At 36.7% G+C, this 21,820-nt stretch overlaps 3 protein-coding genes across 4 annotated transcripts; all 3 read right to left on the bottom strand.

Annotated features, from left to right (window-relative positions):
- Positions 1-77: 77 nt before the first annotated feature.
- On the bottom strand, positions 78-21,761 carry LOC116290971 (WD repeat-containing protein 44). Of its 2 annotated transcripts, none has more exons than XM_089026848.1 (22): positions 21,547-21,761; positions 21,293-21,323; positions 19,551-20,087; positions 18,657-19,136; positions 17,992-18,128; positions 17,666-17,737; positions 17,235-17,308; positions 8,103-8,167; positions 7,608-7,685; positions 7,421-7,465; positions 7,298-7,324; positions 7,097-7,163; positions 6,502-6,635; positions 6,154-6,249; positions 5,939-5,979; positions 5,513-5,594; positions 5,170-5,269; positions 4,697-4,791; positions 4,032-4,136; positions 3,585-3,700; positions 3,028-3,146; positions 78-2,665 (listed from the first exon to the last, which is right to left on the bottom strand). In XM_089026848.1, the coding sequence occupies exons 1-22, from the start codon at positions 21,606-21,608 to the stop codon at positions 2,520-2,522; spliced, it is 2,709 nt and encodes a 902-aa protein (XP_088882974.1). In that variant the 5' UTR covers positions 21,609-21,761; the 3' UTR covers positions 78-2,519. The 2 variants fall into 2 exon arrangements, with proteins under 2 accessions (XP_088882974.1, XP_088882970.1); XM_089026844.1 differs by having other exon boundaries at positions 19,551-20,090.
- LOC148913324 (uncharacterized) lies at positions 9,406-10,271 on the bottom strand. The gene has a single exon (XM_089026051.1). It carries the CDS (start codon positions 10,156-10,158, stop codon positions 9,616-9,618), a length of 543 nt encoding a protein of 180 aa, XP_088882177.1. The 5' UTR covers positions 10,159-10,271; the 3' UTR covers positions 9,406-9,615.
- On the bottom strand, positions 10,399-13,654 carry LOC148913325 (uncharacterized). The gene is made up of 5 exons (XM_089025762.1): positions 13,557-13,654; positions 12,441-13,481; positions 11,115-12,123; positions 10,763-10,847; positions 10,399-10,666 (listed from the first exon to the last, which is right to left on the bottom strand). The coding sequence occupies exons 1-5, from the start codon at positions 13,593-13,595 to the stop codon at positions 10,399-10,401; spliced, it is 2,442 nt and encodes an 813-aa protein (XP_088881888.1). The 5' UTR covers positions 13,596-13,654.
- Positions 21,762-21,820: the final 59 nt, after the last annotated feature.

The raw sequence follows: 21,820 nt of genomic DNA on the forward strand, positions 1-21,820 counted from the left end.
TTGTATCTTTATGATAGCCATGTAAGCCGTTAATTCACTGCGCGCTTCTTTAGAGTGATTATTATTGACCAAACATATTTTCGTTTACTTTTTCTTTATTCTACTTTTCATCTTGTTTTCATTTTTCTATTCATTTTAATTTTTTAACAAGAGCAATGTGAACCCTAAGATTAAGTCAGTTTGAACTAGGGTTTGCCGGCTTTTTTCGAAATTGCGCAGGAAACTGGTTACTAACGAGTACGACGCGCGCTGAATCATGGGGCTGTTTCAAGGGACTGCTCTTTTCAATGTGGCCTGGTTGCGTAAAGCTTAGCGAATTATCTTAAAAAACAGACCTAAAACCAAAAGTAAATGTGACTCGATTAAAAAAAGAAAAAAAGAAAAAAAAAAGAAAGAAAGAAAAACAGAGCGAAAACCAAAAGTAAATGTGACTTGATTAAAAAACTCAAACCTGTAAAACGAAGACAAATTACGTCCCTTAAAGTGCACATGAACCCTTTGACAATACATTCAGTACCGGTTCTGCATAAAGTAAATAGTTGATTGGTAAAATATTTCTTGATTTGAGTGACGCGTCTCTAAGTTAGGAAGGTTTATACTTCCAATATGTTAATGATGATGACGTCAGGTAAGGTATTTGAGTGTTTTTGTTGTAACTAGTAATACTTATTGCTGGTCATTTTGAAAATAAAAATTTTAAATAGCTTTCATGTAAACCATGAGTAAAATAATGATGCTTTTTAAATACTGTATCTATGAACCAGTTCGATTTTGTATATTTAATTAAGCCTTAATAGACGTCACACTTATTAGCATATTGAAAGTATAAACCTTCATAATTTAGAAACGCATCACTCAAATCAAGAAATATTTTACCATTCAACTATTTACTTCATGTATGATCAGTATTGAAAGTATTGTCGAAGGGTTCATTTGCACTTTAAAACAGTTGATTCAGCAAGCGTAATACTCGTTAACCACACAACGAAGGCCAATAGGCAACAGACTCAAGCGAACTCTGATATAAGTTTTAACTCAATTAAAACACGGACTGCGACCAAGCGCGCGTCTATCCCAACCTTCTCTTGTTCATACATTGACTCCTTGCACACGAATGGCAAAAAGAGTGAGTTGTACACTACTCTTGGATATCTTAATAACACTATTTCCTCACAGAGGAGCTATACTCGACACAGACGAGTTTTAGCAAGTGTAACAAGACAAGTTCGAAAGTTAGTACAAATAACCCACACGAAACCGAATTGAAGACAAAAGAAAAACTAAAATCTACATTTTAGTGGAACTTACTTGGAACTAATCTTTCACTAAGCTCGTAATTGCACAACAAAAGCTCAAGGATAAATATACTCTAGGGAATGGAAAAACATTAGACCCAATTACCGTCTTAGAAAAATCACACGTAGCTTAGCACAATTTTTCTTACTATCCACAATGCAAACCAACCCCGCAACGAAATCTTGTGATAAATCTCATGAAACATTGCCTTGTATGACAATCACATATTACTCAACAATCCCTTCTAGTCTATCTCGTGTAATATAACAAAAACCGTGGCTCTTGCGTAAAATGATGACAAAGCAATTCAAACTCTTTCAGTCGTCCAATCAGCTGTAAGTATTACACTCTTAATCATATCCTTTTTGTAATCACTACCAAATCCTGCAATCTGATTGGTCCAAAGGAGTGCGATTAATTCCCAAATCGCATCCTTAGGAGCTCTTAATCGCATACTAAAAATTTTTTTTTTCAAACAATAAAATAAAACAAAATAAAAACAAAAAAAATCAAAAATCAAAAAAAAAATTTATTATGTTTTTTTTTTGTTCGCATTTAGTTCTTCTACTACATTAAATTGATTATTCTGCACTCTTTATTGTGCCTTTTTCTTATGTATGATTACAAAAAGGATATGATTAAGTGGTAATTGAACTTCGTGTCGTGCAATTTTGGTCTGAAATCAAACTTGCAATTACAAATCGCACTCCCGCTACGCGGGCGTGCGATTTTGTAATCATGCGTTTGATTTCAAGCCAAATTGCACTCCACTCAGTTCAATTACCATCATAAAAATAATTATGTATCAATAATGATTATTAGTTCCGATTAAATGAAAATTAAACAAACATGAAAACTATATCACGCGCGTCAACCATACATTTATACCAAAAAAACAAGTTCTCTTATGGTGAGATTGCTCTTACCACAGGAAGACCAACGCCAAAATATTCCGTTTGAAATCCGCCTATGTCTTGATTAGTTAGCCATTTTTATAAAATGATAATTTTTGAGAAGAATTATTGTATGCGACAATCAAGTACATTGTTTTGAGATCTTGTATTAACTATAGATTACTTATCAAGGATTTGGTATTTGATTCGTGTAACTCCATATTGAGCGCAGTTTTCGAGAAGTCAGTATATCCCAGGTTGGCGGGAAAACCTTTGGTGTTGGGCGGAGGGGGTCACGTGACGTTGAGTTACCAGGAAGCCTGTTCCGTGTCATCTGTTCACGAAGAGTTTGATAGCTCCTGACCAATCAGCAGTGACCAGCACCTCTGACGTCACGGGTATGCCGCTTGTGTCTGGAGGGATGATAAGCCAGGGGACTGGGGTGAAGGTGGCAACTGTTACAACAGCATCGTGTGCTGGGAAAGAATTATATAGGAATTTGGATAAATAAAATTGGTTCAAGAGAAGCGTGGGGGATGATAGTGGGAAAGGGGGAAGGGGAGGGGATACCTTCCATGCTTTAGTACACTAGCTTAGAAGAATGGTTTCTGTGTGAGTGGGAAACGCGCGGTACTGAACTACAGCAAGTAAACGGTGCGACATGCCGTAACATACTTCTTAATATTACTGTACCATTCATCTAATCGCAATTCCTTATTTCTAGTCACAGCAAAATTCGCCTTGCTGTTATAGTAACTACAAATTTGTCACATTTTGTTCTCGTTTATACGCAAACTGCTCTGGAGAAAAAAAACAGTTACTGAATGAAGCCACCTACCAGAGAAGCTTTCGTAGAACTCGTTTTTATCTCGCCTGGCTGAAGGAATTCCGTGTTGTGTTCTCCAGATGTAGGCAAAATGATCCTCTGATCCGCAGATCAGGTACTGACCATCGTGACTGAAATAATAGATGACGTTATGAGCTGCCAAATGAATGACCTTAGCGTGACAGATCGCTATGATTGGGCCTTTTTTGGGGGATTAGGATGGAGACGGAGAGGGGGTAAGAATCAATGGTGACGATAATGTATGTTGATACTGACGATAACTAGAAAGTTGGCAGCTCTCCACTCTTTCTGGAATGCTACGGCTATGTTGACGACAATGATGATAATGACAGAAATCCATCTGCGATGATAATTATGTTGCCAACGACGATGGGGATGATGAAAATAGTGATGGTGATAACGGGTTGATAATGATGACGATGGCGACGATAGTGGTGAATAATGATGATGATGATAGTGTTAGTGGTGGTAATGATGATGGTAATGATGATGATGATGATGATAATGGTTGTGCTGATGATAGTGATAAAGTGAGATCATCAGATTACCTGAAGCTGGCTTTGATCTGGCTACTAGCATTGGTACACCCCTTGTATTTGCAGGACAGTGAGTTATCCTTCAGGTCATATAGACGAATGCGTGAATCGTTGGACGTAATCAGCACCTGTAACCAAATAACCATCAGGTAAGAGTTCTTAATTTTATCGAAAACAACGGTGGTCAAACGGGCCGTATGTTTAGTGTATGCGGGAAAAAGGTCTCAACCTCGGGCCTTCACCTCTCACTATCCGACTCTAAGTGCCCGAATGTTTAATGACGAAAGATCACAGTGGTCTGGCATTTTGTGTGGGCCGCTGACGTTCCTGTAACTTTGACACTGCGCAATTCAGTATTCTGATTGGATGATCAATGCGCAATTCAGCATCCCGATTGGATGATCAACTTTTTGCGTATTATGATTGGTTAAGCAGACTTCATTACATCATACATCATACCTTCTCTTCTCCAGGCATTGGTTCAATACCACTAATCTTTCGACCACGTGACCGCTTGTTTCGAGAGGAAGATCGTACTTGCCACTGGGTGTGGTACTTTAGACGCTGAAGGGAGGCAAGATAATGGACTATTTTTTTTTAGTTATAGCCGGATATTTTACAACCATAATTCCCTACCTTTGCTCCACACGCAATAACAATATTCTCACTATTTACAACACGATATAAAGTTGATTTTTATGGAGGGAGGAAAACCAGAGAACCCGGAGAAAACCTCTTGTAGCATGGAAGGGAATAACACATCAAACAAACTCTATTAACATGTGTGGTTCAGTCAAGAATGGACCCAATCCATTTAGGGCTCCTGACTGGACAACCCTGTGTAAATATCCACCTAGGAATAATATTTCCCCATTTCAGATTCTTCGTTTGAGTTGTATCCATATTCATGTATCTTTTTATGCGCAACCATTTAAACAAAGAAATGATACTCTAAAGAATTACACTTAGTCAGAAATGGGCAACAGTGGATTAGGTCTATCGAGCCTGCGACTAGCTTGGACTACACAGTGGTGATGGACAGCGCTGTAGCAGCACATGCCATCCATGCCAGTTTTTCTTGTTTTAATCACCATAAGAGAAATTAATAATTTCAAATGTCTCACCTCAGTCTCATAGAATATACACCTTCCATCGTACGTACCAACAACAGCGAATCTGCCCTGGAGACAGAAGTTTGCTGCTGTGATTAAATTACTTCCTGAAAACAGAAAAACGCCACAGGTTGATACACTCACATCCAGCTGATAACATGGAGATGGCTGCTCTTTTTTTGTATTCAACCTTGTTACCTTGTTTAAGATCTTTGGGAGATTCTTGGAGTTTTTCTTGGGGGAAGAGAAGAGGGTTGGGTGTTTTTATGCATATCCCTCCCAGAAAGTTTTTGAATTTAATCTGGAGATACTTTTCCACATTTGTGGGAGGGGGAGGGGGGGATGGTGATGCACCAGTAAACTTCCCATAGATATGTCACTGGAATGTGAGAATTTGCAAGTTTTTTTTGGTTCAAAGGTAGGATAAAACCTCAGGATACATGACATAAAACCACCAGATATTTTAAAGGTTTCTTTTGACTCACCTGTGCCTTCAACTTCATTCCAAAGAGCAACTTTTTTGTCTGGGATATTCCAGAGACGTATTTTACCATCTAACGAACCACTTAAGAAATATCTGTCATCCTAGAAAATTTAGCAATGAATTCAACATTAAATATCAAAAATACAAAAAAAACAAAAACTTAAGCAGTTGCTTTTTAAATTCCATTGGGTAACCTGATTGATGACAGTAAGACGCGAAGGCCTAAAACTTAGCACAGGGAGCCCAATAGCAACCCTTTAACCCTGCTCCGTCACCTCTGTTGATTCAACAAAGGGCTTAAATGAAAGGAGATATATTGGAAGAAAGGAAGAAAATATACTTACTCTTGGATGAAATACAATAGCAGTCACAAAATCGATGTGCTGAAAACAACAAAGACACTCTGTTCTGGAAATGTGCCATAACCTGGAAAAGTTATTTCCAAAGAAGCATTAAAATTAACATCACAGATAACATCTGGAATACTTATTCATTGTGATTTCAGACCACGTCATTCCCTAGAGAATGACCACTGATTCTTTGTTTTAGTTGCATTCATATTCATGTCTCTTCTCCTGCGCAATCATACCCTTGGGAATGACAAGGTCTCTAATGGGAAATCATTGCACCACAACAAATATAAAAGGTCTGTTTTCTGTTCAACCATCGTGATTTGAAAAATGTGGTAAACTTCTTAATATTAACAGGGTTCTGCTTTTTGGGATTTCCTGAATTGGGATTTGTTGACTATGGGACAGAGTAAAACCTACCTAACAGTTTTATCCATTGAAGATGAAAGAAGAAAATAATTCTGTAAAAAATAAAAACATTAGTTTGGAACACTGAGGGACACTCCTAAAAATAAGCTTAATATCATAATTATTTTCTATAAGTGATGAACCCTCAAGAAGTAGCCAAATGACCATTCAAAACAGGATGACTGCTTAATATATTTACTTAATAGAGGTTTGAATGTATATTGTACCTTTGACCAGGACAAATCTAAAATATCACCAGTATGACCACAATATGTACAGAAAGGTTTCTTCATGAATGGGCCGTTGTCATCCTCAGGTGGCTCCTGATGGATAATTGACATTTGATAATTAACGACAAAGGTATGTAGGTATCAAGCTGATAAATAAGTATGTGTAGATGAATGCAGGATTGGATGGATGGATGGACGGATGGACGGACGGACGGACGGGTGGATGGATGAATAAATGGATGAATGAATGAATGTGACTGACCAAATGAATGAATGAATAAGTGACTAAATGGATAAATTGATAAATAGGATGTCATATGAATGCATAAATGGATAGAAGTGTACCTTTTTCTTGTTATCCTCTTCATTTCCTTCTTCGACATTCTCTTTCTCACTACCACTGTCACTGCCCTGTCCCTCTTCTTCGTCATTCTCTAAGATTTGATCTACTTCAGGATCAGGTTTTGCTTTATGTCCACCTGTTAATGAGACATAAAAAAATATATTTATAAACAACACAATAATCAGATGAATAGATCTCTTTAACTTGGGAGTAATGTTTTCCTATTTTAGACCATCATGTCATTCTCTGAGTATCCTTTCTTTGTTTAACAGACACATGAATATGGATATAACTCAAACAAAAGATCTTATAGTGAAGAGAAATACATGTGGTTTGAAATAGGAAAACATTCCATTCAAGGTATAGAGGGCTATTGCAATATAAAGTTAAATTGCTGATATTTAACTCCAACAGCTCTGTACATCAAGGATAATCAAGGAGGTTGACAGTTTCCTAACCTCTCTCCATCAGTTCCCCTTTTTTAAGGGTATTCAAACCTTAGGCTACACCAATACAGAGAAGTCAAATGATTATGCAGAAGTTGAGCAATTTAAAACTAAAGCTAAAAGCAACAAGAAAAAACCAACTCAATCTTACCTGAGTTGGAATATTTTTCTCTCATTTCCTCAAAATATTCTATATTTTCTTTTAGCACCCATACTCTCTGTAAAGAAAATTACTCATGTTAAAAGCGAGAAGATAGTCGTAGAAAATATCAATTATATGATATTTCTCAATACCAATATAAAACAGTAGTATGTAGTATGTAACTTCAATATTATATGTCTGACAACTTACCACCATATGGTCTTGTCCTGCAGTTGCCTAGACAACCCAATGATAAACGATCAAACAACAGATTAAATCAATTACTATAATCATGGGACAAACTGGATAAATGAAAATAAATGGAAATCTTACCATTAATCGACCACACACTGAAAACTTTACAGTCCATATTGCACCCTATAAAGAGAAAATAAGATCAGCTATCTATTAATATACAGAAAATAAGAGAAATGGATTTATTTTTCTGTATTCTGGCTACTACCGAAATTCCATTATTTCTCTTTCTATTTTGCGTACTAAGTGATCCAAGTATTCCTACCACATGTTCTCCGCTCAGGTCTTGAAGTAATTTCAGCTTCTCAAACTCTTCTGGACCCTTGCCATGGGCAGATTTAATCTTGAATAAACCAAGAAAAATATATTAAATATTATAAAATAACTGCTCGAAATCTTGCGTTCTGATTGGTTGGGAGCACATGCTTTATGAAAGCACACAGCACACGCTCGCACTTTCAGTTTCGTCATTTATGTAATATGTATTTAAAAATAAAAAATAAAAAACTTGTTTGCTGTGCTGTGTACAGCCATAAAGCACTTGGGGATTGGCAGAGCACTCGAGAAGTGTCCAGAAGCACTCCACTACGCGTCGTGCTCCTCCTAACACTTCTCTCATGTTCTGCCAACCCCCACATGCTTTATGACTGCACACAGCATGCACACGCGATTTCTATTTCTTCAACAAAGGAGACTCAATGTTCATAGCACTGAATATATTTTGAGAATAAACAGTGGCTCATTTCCTATTGGTTATTACCTTGATGTATGGTGTGGTTGGACCATCTTCATCCTCACTTGATGAACTGTCCTCACCCTTTTGAGCTGATAGTAAATCACATAATGAATATTATAGAATCACTTTTGAACCTTGTTGTCATGCTTGCACTGCGGTGCAAACTTGTAACTTTGGTTAAAATGCATGCTTCGGAACTACCCTGTAGGGAAGCAGGAGTGGTGCACAACATTAATGCTCCACCTCCCAACAATGCAAAGCTGACTCAATTCCTCGGCAGGGTGTCATATCTGGGTAAAGTTGCATATTAATTTTCTACCCTTCAAGGGTTTTTCTAAAGACTTTTGCTGTTTTCATTTTTCCAAAAAATCAACTCTTAAGAGAGGCTGTCCGTAAATATCGACTATTGTCGGAAAAAATTTAAAAAATGAAAATTTTCTTTTCCTTACCAGAAGATTACATTAGTTGAACTGATTCTCAGAAAAAAATAAAAAACTTGAAAAAAACAATTTTCTCGCCTGAAAAATGACATTTTCGGTTTTCTCGCTTCCAGGCGGGTTTTCAAGGGTGAAAAGTACGCCTCGTTATGAACTCTCTAAAAAGTTTCATTTCAATGCAAACTAAAAACCAATACAATATTTTGATAGAACACATAATAGTTGACATTCACATTATAAAATTATTACGATTAATATAAGATTGATTACTTAGTAAATTTTTGAATCTTTGACATTTTTTCAGTACAAAAAATACATCAAAATCAGGGCATCTTTTTAGCCATTTCTACATCGCCTATAGATTCAAAACTATATCTTGGTGAAAGAGCAATGTTTCGTCTACACGAAAATGCAATAATACTTTTGGGCTACTCATTTTTTTAAACACGAGAGCTCATAACGCAAGCTGCTCTGAGGTCAAATTTAGTGAAAAACTTCTGGTACTTTGGTCACGCAACTGGCATTGAATGAAAGCAAACTGGCGACAAAACGCAATCATGTCTATTTATATACATCGTTAATGATAAAGAAAGAAATAAAGAACATCTGAACGCTGTTTTTAGCTTTAAAAACACATACCTTAACCAGAATTTATGGAAATCTCGATGACTGCGCGTACGATGCTATGTTGTTGTCGCCATTATCGGCTCTGCATTATTAAAGTACAAAGTTGACCAAAGTTTGCTTTTAATTTCCACGGCCGGTGAGTCTTCCTCGGTTCTATTATACATCCTGAACCGATCTTTAGAAATATTGGCACGATATTTGAAATATGATTAAGGGAATATTTTAAGTGAGTAATAGAGATGCGAAACGAGCTAATCATTTAAACGAGAGCGTGACGCCGTTACACACAGGAAGCCCGGTCAAATACTTTCTAACAGAGTCGGAAGACATACACACAGGAAAGGCACCGTTTTGCCGTAAATCTTTCAAAAGAGAGCAGCGTCGCAATACGAGAGATCAATGATTACATGTTCTTTTCTTTTCTTGTTTCTGTTAACAATACCCAAATTAAGCGTTTAGTAGCTGTAAAACTCTCAGGAGCTGCTTCTTGTGCACGTACACGATTGAACAAGTTCATTTATGAATGCCAGATAAGGTGCCTTGCGTTTCTTGTGAGAAGAGTCCTCATCCATGTTGAAGAAAATGCAAATGTTGTGCAACATTACAACAGTGAGCTTTTTAAGGTTTTTAGCTGCATAAAGCTCACAAACGTTGTATGTATCATAAATAATGGGATGACTTAGCTGGCATTCTCTCAGGATGTTATCACGGATAGAGCTGTAACAACTTTGATCTTCAGCGGCCTCTATGTCGTGTGCTTGGCCTGCACCTGCATGCTTCAACTTTGCAGAGGTCCTTGAAAAATAGGACTGTATTTGTTGGGCCGACAAAAATTCTTTAACCGTGAAGCGACGTTCCCCTGTTTCGCTTTTTGCTCGCCTCATGTCGCGAGACACTTGTTCGGGGTCCGCTTTGTTGCCAGTATCCTGACCTATCTGGTATTTGGCATTGAGGTACTTTTTTTGGTTTTCATTAAATCTTTCGCCCTGCTTTGAAATCTTTAAAGCCCATCCCATTTGCAGAACCTCTAATGTAGACTGAGCAGTTGAAGATGCACCGCTGGTACCCAGGACGACTGGTTGGCTGCACGATCCTTCTTGTGATAGTTTCTGCCGATACAATATTTTAGCCTTGTCCAGGAGAGTTTCCTTATATATATAATGAAAAGTAACACTGTTAGTTTAAAGCTCATTTAAAAGTCCGTTTTTATTAAGGGAATATTTGTTAAGTCCAGACTTGGCAAAATAAACATCTCTCTATAAACTAAATACCGGGTTATTATTTCGGTAATGTAAGATTACATTTTTTCTGTGCAAGATTACCTTTTCCGCTTTAATAATGCAGGTTCCATAGAACATGTGGTTCTCAAGACTGCTGTGCCTTTGAAAAGCTTTAACACATCCTTCCTTTGGACATGAATACAATGCGTCAGCCGGCAATTGAACGTCACCTTCAGGTGTGCAGTCCTCTGTTACTGCATCTTCTACTTTTAGATCTGACTTGGAGTTATCTTTATCCAAGGAGCTGACCAAAACGATATATAAATATATAAACCTATAATATATATATATACATATATGAGTAATATGTATATTACATGTTTTATAAATATTATTATACCTAATTGGTTTGGTAGCGGCGTCTACGAAATCACCCTCTGAGAACTCTATCTCCTCTACAGTGCACTTGAAAGGACTTCCTTTGCCTAATAACATGTACGAATCATTTAAAAAACTATTCTCATAAAAAAATAATACACAATAGTAAATTCAATAATAATAAGTAATAATAACAAATAGCGATGAAATGATGAGTGATCATCATCATAATGACTGATGATGAAAAATCAAGATGCATGATGACGATGATGGCGAAAATGATGCATAATGACAATGGTGATGATGATCCATGAAATTAATGATGATGCATAATGATGACGATGTTCATGATGATAAACAAAAACGGTACGTACCTTCCAATTTACTCCAGGAAAGCTCTTTGCCTTTGCCGATGTCGTAGGCTCTCCACACTTGGACCGTTTGTTGTTTTTTATCTCTATACAAAAAGTTGTTTAAGCTGTTCACGCCTTTCCATTTCCATTCGGCCATTGACACCTGCATTTTTGCGTTATCTAGGAGGGCCACCCGGACACCTTTTACTCTATCATGCGATACCATAGCGTTGAAAAGTTCCTCCGCGGTTGTTACGTCATTTCCCTCGTTAATATAACGGCGTACATGAGATTTGATCGTAGCGGCTTTCCTGTCACAGGGTCCTTTGCCCCCCTGGGGGTCGCTAAAATCCACCCTCTCTACCTTGATACCTGTTTTAGCTAGATGTCGACATGCAGATAAAAGTGCCACGCTGTGATAACAGCCGGCGTTGTCTTGCCGAAAATATGCTGTGTCAAGTTCAGGATGTTCTTTCTTAAGCTGCAATAACGTATGCTTCATCAAAGCAATGACGGTCATGGCGTCTTGTGTTGTGTTTTTGACAATATGCACAAGCGTCTGGTGTTGTATAACATCCTTCACCTTCCGCACAACAACACTAATGTGCCAGGATATGCCACGCTTCGCAAACCAATCAGCCTGCGTCTCCCTATACTTTTGCGGCAAGAATTTCATCGCCCAGTCATTGGTTACAAACACAGACGTTGGTCCCAGTCTTCGCAATATGTCAATACGAGCCCTATCTTGCTGCGTAGATCGTAGCTGGTGTGCCTTCCAGGCGTTAATTGCTGCAACAGCTTGCTTGAACATATACTCAAGGTCGTCTCGATCATCATTCGTTAATGCTGAACCGGAACTAAGTAGTTTTGTCTCCACTTCCTTTATTGCGTTTTTTAACTCCTCGCATGATGCACAACGCTCATCGTGAGCATGAACGCACGCAACGGTCTTGAAGTGCTCATCTTTTGGATCGCTCAAAGCGTACGAGATGCAGTGGTCAGCAATATTAGACAAAACAGCTATGTGCACCTGATCAGTAAAAAAAAACCTTTGTAAGAAAAAAAATTTAACCATTACCTGATAGGTTATTAGATCGTCGTTTAGAGAAACATTTTGGATTCCTTTAAGTTTTTTTTTTTTTTTTGTAAACTACTTTAACGCTCGCAATCAGGATTGCGCGATAGCGATTTTCGATAATAAGAAGACTGCACTCACTTCATCCAGTTGCACCTTTTATGATCATCTTATTTCAACATGCGCAGTTTGAGGGTGCAGCACATGGGAAACGTATTTGCCGGTGAAATGAATGATAACGATTCGTACAAAATAATTCAGACAAGTAATACCTTATAATCGCCTTTGAGGTATTGTTTTCCTTTTCTCAATGACAGATCAAGTTGTTTCAAAACGGGTTTTTCGAGGCACCCATAATCACAAAGCTTCTGGGAGATAGACAGCAAATCATCAAATGCTTTAGACCCTTCGGCAGCTATGTAATCTAGACCCTGTAAAGATTTGCGAACTGAGGCACTGCATGATGACAAAATTCGTCTCATGGTGGAAGCGCTGAATGGGATAAAGCTAACTTCTTTACAATACTGAGTGTACTGGTCGATAATACGCTGTGGCACCATAGTCCTGATGACGTTAGGTGTTTGGAGAATCTGCCCATTTGAGAGTTGTAGATACCGCTGGCCAAAAGGCAGATCTTGAACGACGTGAGAGCTTGTTATGAAAGTTAAGAAGTGATCCAGTTGAGAGGGGTTGATGCGCAATTTTGGACTTTGAGTTTCAGGCAATAATGCACCACGCCCATGTTGTAATTGGTGATGACGGGCAGCCTTTACTCTGAAATCAGTAATCCCTGGAATGTACGCTTGAATAGTGGAGTAAGGAACTAGGTCTGCCATAAAAGATAATACTTGTCGTCGGGTGTCCCAACTATCTGCGTTATCGTAAGCTTCAGCCAATGCTGTTAAGTAGGTCTTTTCAATAATATCATGAGCACCTAACGCTTTCTCTACAGAATGTGAGCGTTTCAGATCTTCCCATAAACACCGTGGATCATTTGGTTGAATAACTTCTAAAACTGCTACAACTGCATCTTTGGTCTGGCTGATATATTTATTCTGAGAATGGGAAGATAAATGATTCCATGCTTTACTTGTCTTTGATATGTTGGCTCTTCCACTAGCATCAAGAAACGCATTTAACTTTGCGCGACGGATAAGTAGACTTGAATCTTTCTTCGAGGTAGTTAAGCTAAGTTGTTCACTGGAACTACTACTGCTGGTGTTTTCTGGGATGAACTGACTTGAATCTTCTGGCGCGATGTACAGGTTTTCCATTTCAGAGCATATGCCACTTAGGTCGGTTAGAGAGTCATTCTTTAAACAAAATATTCACACAAAAAATTAATAGTTTGGAAGCAACACTATGAAAGAATTTCTTATATTGATTACTTTTTCTGTATCAGATGATGGGCATGATGCATTGTTCATGGATTGATCTTGCTCTTTTTGACTAATGTTTAGCTCTGCACCCCCTAAAGACAGACGACACCGCTTGCATATAGCTGTGGGGATAATAAAGAGAGCATTGTAATCGTGTAAATCATGAAATAATAACAAATTATCATTATTATGAATATTATTATGTGTGAGTAATTGCCCTATTTCACGTCACTGCTTGTTTATGTGGGGGATAGAATTGCCAAATGCAACAGGAAATTCGACAAAATTTGCTCCTAGCGAAACAGTTTAATCTAAAATGGCCTGGTATTCAGATATAATGTGTTTTAATATGTATCTGAGCGTTTTCTGGGTATTCTACTTCTCTTCGTGAATTGATACGGATTTTAGAACAATTATCGGTTAATTTGCGTTGATTTGACCCCGTCCGACGACCATGATCCTTTGCGTTTAAACAATAGATTGTTTCAATGTGACGTCATAGTGAAATAGGGCAATTGAACCAGGAGAATCAACAATTAAATAATTACGATAATCATGCATGATGATGATGATAATCATGGGTGATGGTGATGATGATGATAAACATGGATGATGGTGATGATGATAAACATGGATGATGGTGATGATGATAATCATGGGTGATGGTGATGATGATGATAAACATGGATGATGGTGATGATGATGATAAACATGGATGATGGTGATGATGATGATAAACATGGATGATGATGATGACGATAATCATGCATGATGACATGATGATTTTGATGAGAATGATAAATCATCGATGAGAAAAATAATCGGTTAAATGCGAACTTACGTGAACCAACCGGAACGAGCACTGATGTGAGATCAAATAGTCGTTTGGACTGTACAAGATTGATTCCGCGATCACCTTTTCTGGGGTGTGTTTTATGAGGAACCCACTCTGTAGGGACAGCACACATTTTCTTGTTGCAAACCCAACTCACGCCAAATTTATCTCTATGTCGAGGACAAATAGATCGCTTTAGTGCATTATCGTCTTGTTCGAAAATACCTACAATATCGGAAAAGAGAGAGTTATTAGAATTGGACCAGTTTACCGCCTAATAGATGTTAGCCGGAGATATAAGCCATGAAGCCTTTTTGAAGTTTGGACTATGTGAGACAGCTTAGAAAAAAAGTTTTTTAAAATAATATTTACAATATACACAAATTTTGTTTGGTGTCAATCACATTTCCAGAGTGAAGTCCCACTGAAGAATCTTCCACGTCTTGATCTTCTCTCCTTCAATAGTCAAGTTTTACATAGTTTAAAACAAACTGCCAATACGTTAGAGACGTATGGGGTATATATACGGCGATCAGTCAAGCATATTTGGGTCATTATATAACTTCATGAAAACATACCTGCTCTTGCTAGTAGAAGAGAGATTTCGGTATCGACGGAAGAATCAAACGTTCGGAAAGTCTTCAAATGACCTCTGATTTCTTTCTTGCAATTTGTAATTGATATGCATTTGGTATTAGATGGATTAAACTTGCTGGGACCACAAGGACCACCCACAAAGTTGGAATAATCACATGTTGTCAAAACACTGCGTAAATAACATAAGGAAGGGCACGTGGACACGCGCGTGCTGAAAAAGGTTGTCAATTTCATTTCTCTTCCGTAGAAAACGATGTAACAAAACATAAATAAAGCGAAAAATCTATCGATATTCTAACAGATCAATCAATTGCATTGAAAGGCAAACAATAAATAGATATCTAAAATACATGATCGTGAAATTGAAAAATGACAAAGTACTTCTTCCGACTCTGTTAGAAAGTATTTGACCGGGCTTCCTGTGTGTAACTGGCGTCACGCTCTCGTTTAAATGATTAGCTCGTTTCGCATCTCTATTACTCACTTAAAATATTCCCTTAATCATATTTCAAATATCGTGCCAATATTTCTAAAGATCGGTTCAGGATGTATAATAGAACCGAGGAAGACTCACCGGCCGTGGAAATTAAAAGCAAACTTTGGTCAACTTTGTACTTTAATAATGCAGAGCCGATAATGGCGACAACAACATAGCATCGTACGCGCAGTCATCGAGATTTCCATAAATTCTGGTTAAGGTATGTGTTTTTAAAGCTAAAAACAGCGTTCAGATGTTCTTTATTTCTTTCTTTATCATTAACGATGTATATAAATAGACATGATTGCGTTTTGTCGCCAGTTTGCTTTCATTCAATGCCAGTTGCGTGACCAAAGTACCAGAAGTTTTTCACTAAATTTGACCTCAGAGCAGCTTGCGTTATGAGCTCTCGTGTTTAAAAAAATGAGTAGCCCAAAAATATTATTGCATTTTCGTGTAGACGAAACATTGCTCTTTCACCAAGATATAGTTTTGAATCTATAGGCGATGTAGAAATGGCTAAAAAGATGCCCTGATTTTGATGTATTTTTTGTACTGAAAAAATGTCAAAGATTCAAAAATTTACTAAATAATCAATCTTATATTAATCGTAATAATTTTATAATGTGAATGTCAACTATTATGTGTTCTATCAAAATATTGTATTGGTTTTTAGTTTGCATTGAAATGAAACTTTTTAGAGAGTTCATAACGAGGCGTACTTTTCACCCTTGAAAACCCGCCTGGAAGCGAGAAAACCGAAAATGTCATTTTTCGGCGAGAAAATTGTTTTTTTCAAGTTTTTTATTTTTTTCTGAGAATCAGTTCAACTAATGTAATCTTCTGGTAAGGAAAAGAAAATTTTCATTTTTTAAATTTTTTCCGACAATAGTCGATATTTACGGACAGCCTCTCTTAAAGGGGCACTTGGGTGAAAATGCCCCAATTTTTCAAAATCCGAATAATTGAAGTATTTGAGGATACTTTGACTCAATTATCATTATCTAAACCAGATTAGTGAATATTTTCGCCTGGGAGCCACTTGCAGTTGAAAAATTTTGGGTTAAAAGAGAAAAGAACAATAGGTTTGAGTAAATGACGTCATATACTTACAATTTATATGCTAAATAAAATTGATAATTTTTTCATCTAACACTTTTTACTGTGAAGAAAATATGTTGCTTGGCTACGATTTGGGCCATATAGATATGTTTAATTAAGTTTAAAGTCATTTCCAATTTTCAGTCCATTTTCATCCAAGTGCCCCTTGAAATTCCAATTCATTTTGGCATCATAAAACTTAAATACAAGCCTTTGGCTTGGGAGACTGACCAATCTCTCCCTACATATTCAACATAAAAAATAACATCTTTTTCGGATTCAATGCTGGATTGCCAAGCCAAAAGCTCAGAAGTCAATTAAAATTTACAATAGTTTTTGTAATATTTCAAAGGCGTCAATGAGGACTGGACGGGATTTCAAGTCCAAGCAATTAGGTTCAGTCTGAGGCACAGCCGAGGACTGGAACTAATTGCTTGGACTTGAAATCCCGTCCAGTCCAATATTGGAGGCTTTGAAATGACTTCTCATGCTCATTAATTATTCCACTTGGAGTAGCTGGAACAAAATTAATTCAGTCCTAGGACTGAATTAATTTTGTTCCAGTTATTACAGAATCTTCTCTTAGTGTCCAGTAGCATCACATGGTCCAAATACAACAATGGGATTGGCTCCTTTCCTCATGAATAATTAATGAGTATGAGTCTTTACGACTCACCATGAGCTTCCTTTGTTTTCTTATCAGCTTTCATCTTGTTTACAGTTCTACCCAGGAACTTTTTAAGCTTTTTCCTGAAGAGAAAAAAATTGTCAATAAAAAAGAGAAAAGGGGAAAAAGGTGATTCAGCATTAATACTATAACAGGAGCTTGATGCTTATATAAGATTGCACCTTTACAATACACAGTACAGTATCAAAGTATCTTAATCTGAGCATATTTTAACTATATTATACCACAAGGCATCCTGAGGAAAGCAAGTCTAGAGGTTGTGAAGAATATTAAACTCAAACAGGATGTGATAAGATCCTCTCTATTCATTTATCATTTTGGAAGGTCATCCCCTGCTGTGGTGTACAGTCAAGCCATACAGTCACACCTAACAACATCTACTTAATGAAAATAGACTCAATCTTAGCACAAACACTCACGATTTCTTTTTCACTTTACTGCTTACATCCACACCATCTTCGTGATCAATGGCATTGAGCTTAGGGTTACTGCTATAGTAAAAAGATATTTCCTAGGATTAATGACAATATTAGAAAACCTTCAAAACAAAAGAACAAAATATTTAAAAAAAATTTCCAAATATTTTTGAACAATAAAGTAGTCCACCATAGTTTGTATTAAATAAACTTTTTAAATCCGCAGTAATGACAAAAGGGTAAATTTTACACCGTGAAAAGATGAAAAACCTTGCTGACGTTTCGGATGCTTTTAAATCCACATATTATTAACTGTAGAGTAGAAATACCTTGAAAATTCAGAAGTCAATCTCATGATATGTAGAGCCAATGGGTTGGTTCCCTTAGGTAATCTATCCTCTGCCAGACTTAGAGGAATTCTTTCCCCTGTATCAAGATTTTTGACTATAACTTGTTCCAGAATTTCCTGTTAAACAATTTACAAGAAAATATGAATATTATCAAGAAACTTGAGTTTCATGTGCAATCAAAATAAAGTATCCAGAATCAAAAACATGAGGCTTAACTTTTGTTTTTGGAAAAAAGAAAAAGTCAAAAATTTGCCATTGATCACAACTGAGGTTCTAAGGTTGTGGATTAAAAAACTTCAACTTGGGCACTATTGGTGAGTTTAAAATTTTTTCTGATTTCTTGAACTTTTTCCTCTTCATAAAAATTGATGTGTGAAACTTTGATGTGTACTGTGAATAATTAATGTTGTGGGGAAATAAGTATTGAGTAAGCTAGTAAGGGAGGGCTGGTGTTTCTTGGTTGTAAAGAGAGCTGTTTTCAAGTCGCAAGAGGTTTTCTCTTAATACAATAAAAATTGAGTTAAATCCTTTCGTGAAGCGTGAAAAATGTTTGTGGAAAGTATGTTTTCATCTAAAGTCAAAGAGCTGTTGCGTGAGTCTTGGTTGTTAAGAGAGCTGTTTTGCTGATGGCACAGTATACTTACAGCGTCTGATAATGGCCTTCCTGAAGCCGACCTCACACGCACGAGTCCACCACGTTTGTCACCACTTGAATACTGATATGAATGTGTGCTACCTACAGATGCCGTAGATCCTGATATATTATTCATTTGTCCATTTGATATAACACTAGAAACGCTTGCAAAGCTGTCTGACCTATTACAGCTACTACCTAGCGACGTCACAGAGTGAGATTTGAGCCGAGTGTCTAATGTCAGAGCATGAATAACTTCTGTAGAGCTGGCTTTTTCTAAAACTTTCTTCATCTCTTGGGATTTATAATCAAGGGTTATTGCTGGGTCATTCTCATCTGCATCTTCTAAAGTGTTAGTAACCGTAGTGAGATCACTAGTAGTCTTCTCGGATGGCGGAAGGGGCGGATCACTTGAGAAGTGGTCCAATTTTGGACTGTCTGGGGTAGAGACTGGGGAACTTGGATTTTCTGGTGTTGTGGATTCTTTGTGCTGTTATAACAAGAACAGACATTAGTGTTGCAATTATGAATCATGGTGCTGGTGTAACATCTTCATAAAGAATTTAAGATTTAGTATGTGTTGATTGCCCAGAGACCTGTAGTCATTCATTAAAAGACACAAAGTCTTAAGCACTGTAACAATTCATCTGGATGTAAGGATTAATCCCTGGGGTTGTTGCAGTGTTCAATGAAATTGAGAAACTTACATTTCTGATATTTCTCTGATACAAGCTAGTATGATTGAGTTGAGACCGGACCAACATTACATTTATAAAAGCCACATGAAATCATTTGCATATATTAGAATATTTTGTGGCTGAACCCATGACCTCTCCAAAACAGACTGATGCTCAACCAAATAAGCCAGCCACATGTACATAAATTTATTCAATTAATTACTTACCTTAGTATCATCATCAACTTTATCAGCAGCTTCTGATAAAGACTTCACTTCTGGTTTCTTTTTCCTTTTTCTTCTCGGCGGTGCAACAGGAGCTGGAGCTTCCACTTCCGCAACCTTTCTGTTTCCACTTTCGACTACATCTGATCCAAGACTCTCATCATTAACTACTTCTTTTATTAGTTGACTGACGGGTGACAATAATGGTAGCGATGTTGCACCACTACTAATTTCTAAAAGTTTTGTCTCATTTATATTTTTCTCCAGATTAAGTTCTAAATTACGAACTCTTGGTTTTTGTACATTTTGAACCCTTTCTTGTGGTTCATCTTTCTTAGAACTGTCTTCATAATTATTCAAGGATGAGTCAAAAACATTTTCCTCTTTAGGATCTAAAGATTTTGAGTCTCCTGGTATTGTACTCTGTTCCTGACTGCTAGTTGATGGTTTTAATTTTCCTGGCGAATGTTGTTTTTTGTTTGTTTCATTCTTGTCATGTTGTCCATCTTTGATGTTAATATTTTTTCCTTGAATTGTAACCTTCTAAAAAAAATCACCACAATAAATTATTATATGATAGAGCAGGTATGCGCTTGCTCTAAATCATAATTCATTTTCACGTTTGCTCTTTGACCTAAAGACAAATATTGACAGCAAGTAGGTTTTCCTACTCACAAATATATCCTAAAATTTAATTACGTATTTCCTGCCACAAGGATTATTACTGCCGTTTTAGATATTCTGCAAACTCCGTGTTTACAAAATTTGTTTTTTTGGTGCTGTCAGTCAAAAGTAATCTGTCAGTTCCTTTTATTTCTTTGACTGGCCACAGTAAAAAAAACAATTTCGCAACAAACCTTTGAAATGTCCATGTTTGCAGAATATTGAAAACCGCAGTAAACTATTTAACATAATGCAGCTAGTATAAGGCCAAAATAATTCATCATGAGTTGAGGACCATACTTCATAAAAATCAGCTGACATTAGAATCAAAACGACTAAAATATTTCACAATATTATCGTTTAAAACCGGGAAAATTATCCAAAAAACGTAATGAAAGAAACAACCCCAAAACAAAAAGCAAATTCTTTTAGTCCAATATCAAACATAATAAATGCATGTTTTTGAATTCTTTAGACCGTGAATTGAATTCTTAAATTTTGACCTCGAGTGAGGAATATTTAAATATGAGCTTAAAAATTGGGGCGTCGAAAATTATATTTGCATTGAGCTTAGAAGGGCTTATATAGAGATTAGAAGAGTGGGTTTTGAGCCATATTTTAGAGAAGAATGAGCTTCATAAATTTAGATCAAACTGTGGCGATCGCAATAGAAAATTTAGGAACGATTTCTTTTGTTTCATTCGAGTAGTTGTTGTCATATGCTTATTATGACAGGTGAAACAGTGTCCAATATGTTTGAAATAGAGATTTATTTAATATTCAATATTTTAACATCCTAATCCTAAACTATTATTATAAAAATATTTATGATGGTATCAAGTCAAAACAAACACGAAGGAAGATCTAAATAACAAAAAATCCGATCGAAATATTAATTTTAAATATCGTTTTTTGAGCATTAAAATCCACGGGAGCTGAGCTAAAAATACTTTTACCCTTGGGTATTTTACTCAGTACAAAATTGCAAATGGTTTTAAAAAATAGCTTCATTCCTTAGATACTGACAGGATTAATCTGGCTAGTAAATAAGAATTTTAAAGGTTCAATAATAAGTTTTTTACCTTGGTATTTTCGAGAGTTCCTACATCGAAGCTGTGGAGAATATAACAATTTGAATTAAAAAGCCACAGTCGTAAAACTCAAAACAAAGAGTTTATCTACGTCAAGAGATAAAAATAAGGTCAAATATGACTGAATTGAATTCAGCTTCAAAGGTAAGGAAGCTTCTTTAGCGATATAAATAATGGCGCACTGAAATAAAAGACAATAAAAAGTCAAAACTTTTCTTGGATTCAATGAAGGAGTACAGAAGTACCTGTTATTTTGGGACTCCGCAGCGTCGAAAAACTCCCCTTCGGAGTCGCTATCGCTCTGCATAGCTATCTCCTATAACCAAGGATTGCAGGAGTCTATTTTCTGCTTTAAATTCACACCACTGGAGACATTATTTTGGCCATAATTCGACCGTTTCATGCACCGATTGCTATAAGAACAGCATCCATTAACCAAGACGTCGCCTCTTGACAACCACAGTCCTTTGCGATTATACTTATTACAAGATCTCTTATTGGTTAAAAAAACAATAATAA

Source organism: Actinia tenebrosa, unplaced genomic scaffold, assembly GCF_029948245.1.
Source record: "Actinia tenebrosa isolate PJP-AT-01 unplaced genomic scaffold, QUT_ActTen_1.0 PGA_scaffold0__85_contigs__length_37466705, whole genome shotgun sequence".
Taxonomy (NCBI): Eukaryota; Metazoa; Cnidaria; class Anthozoa; order Actiniaria; family Actiniidae; genus Actinia; species Actinia tenebrosa.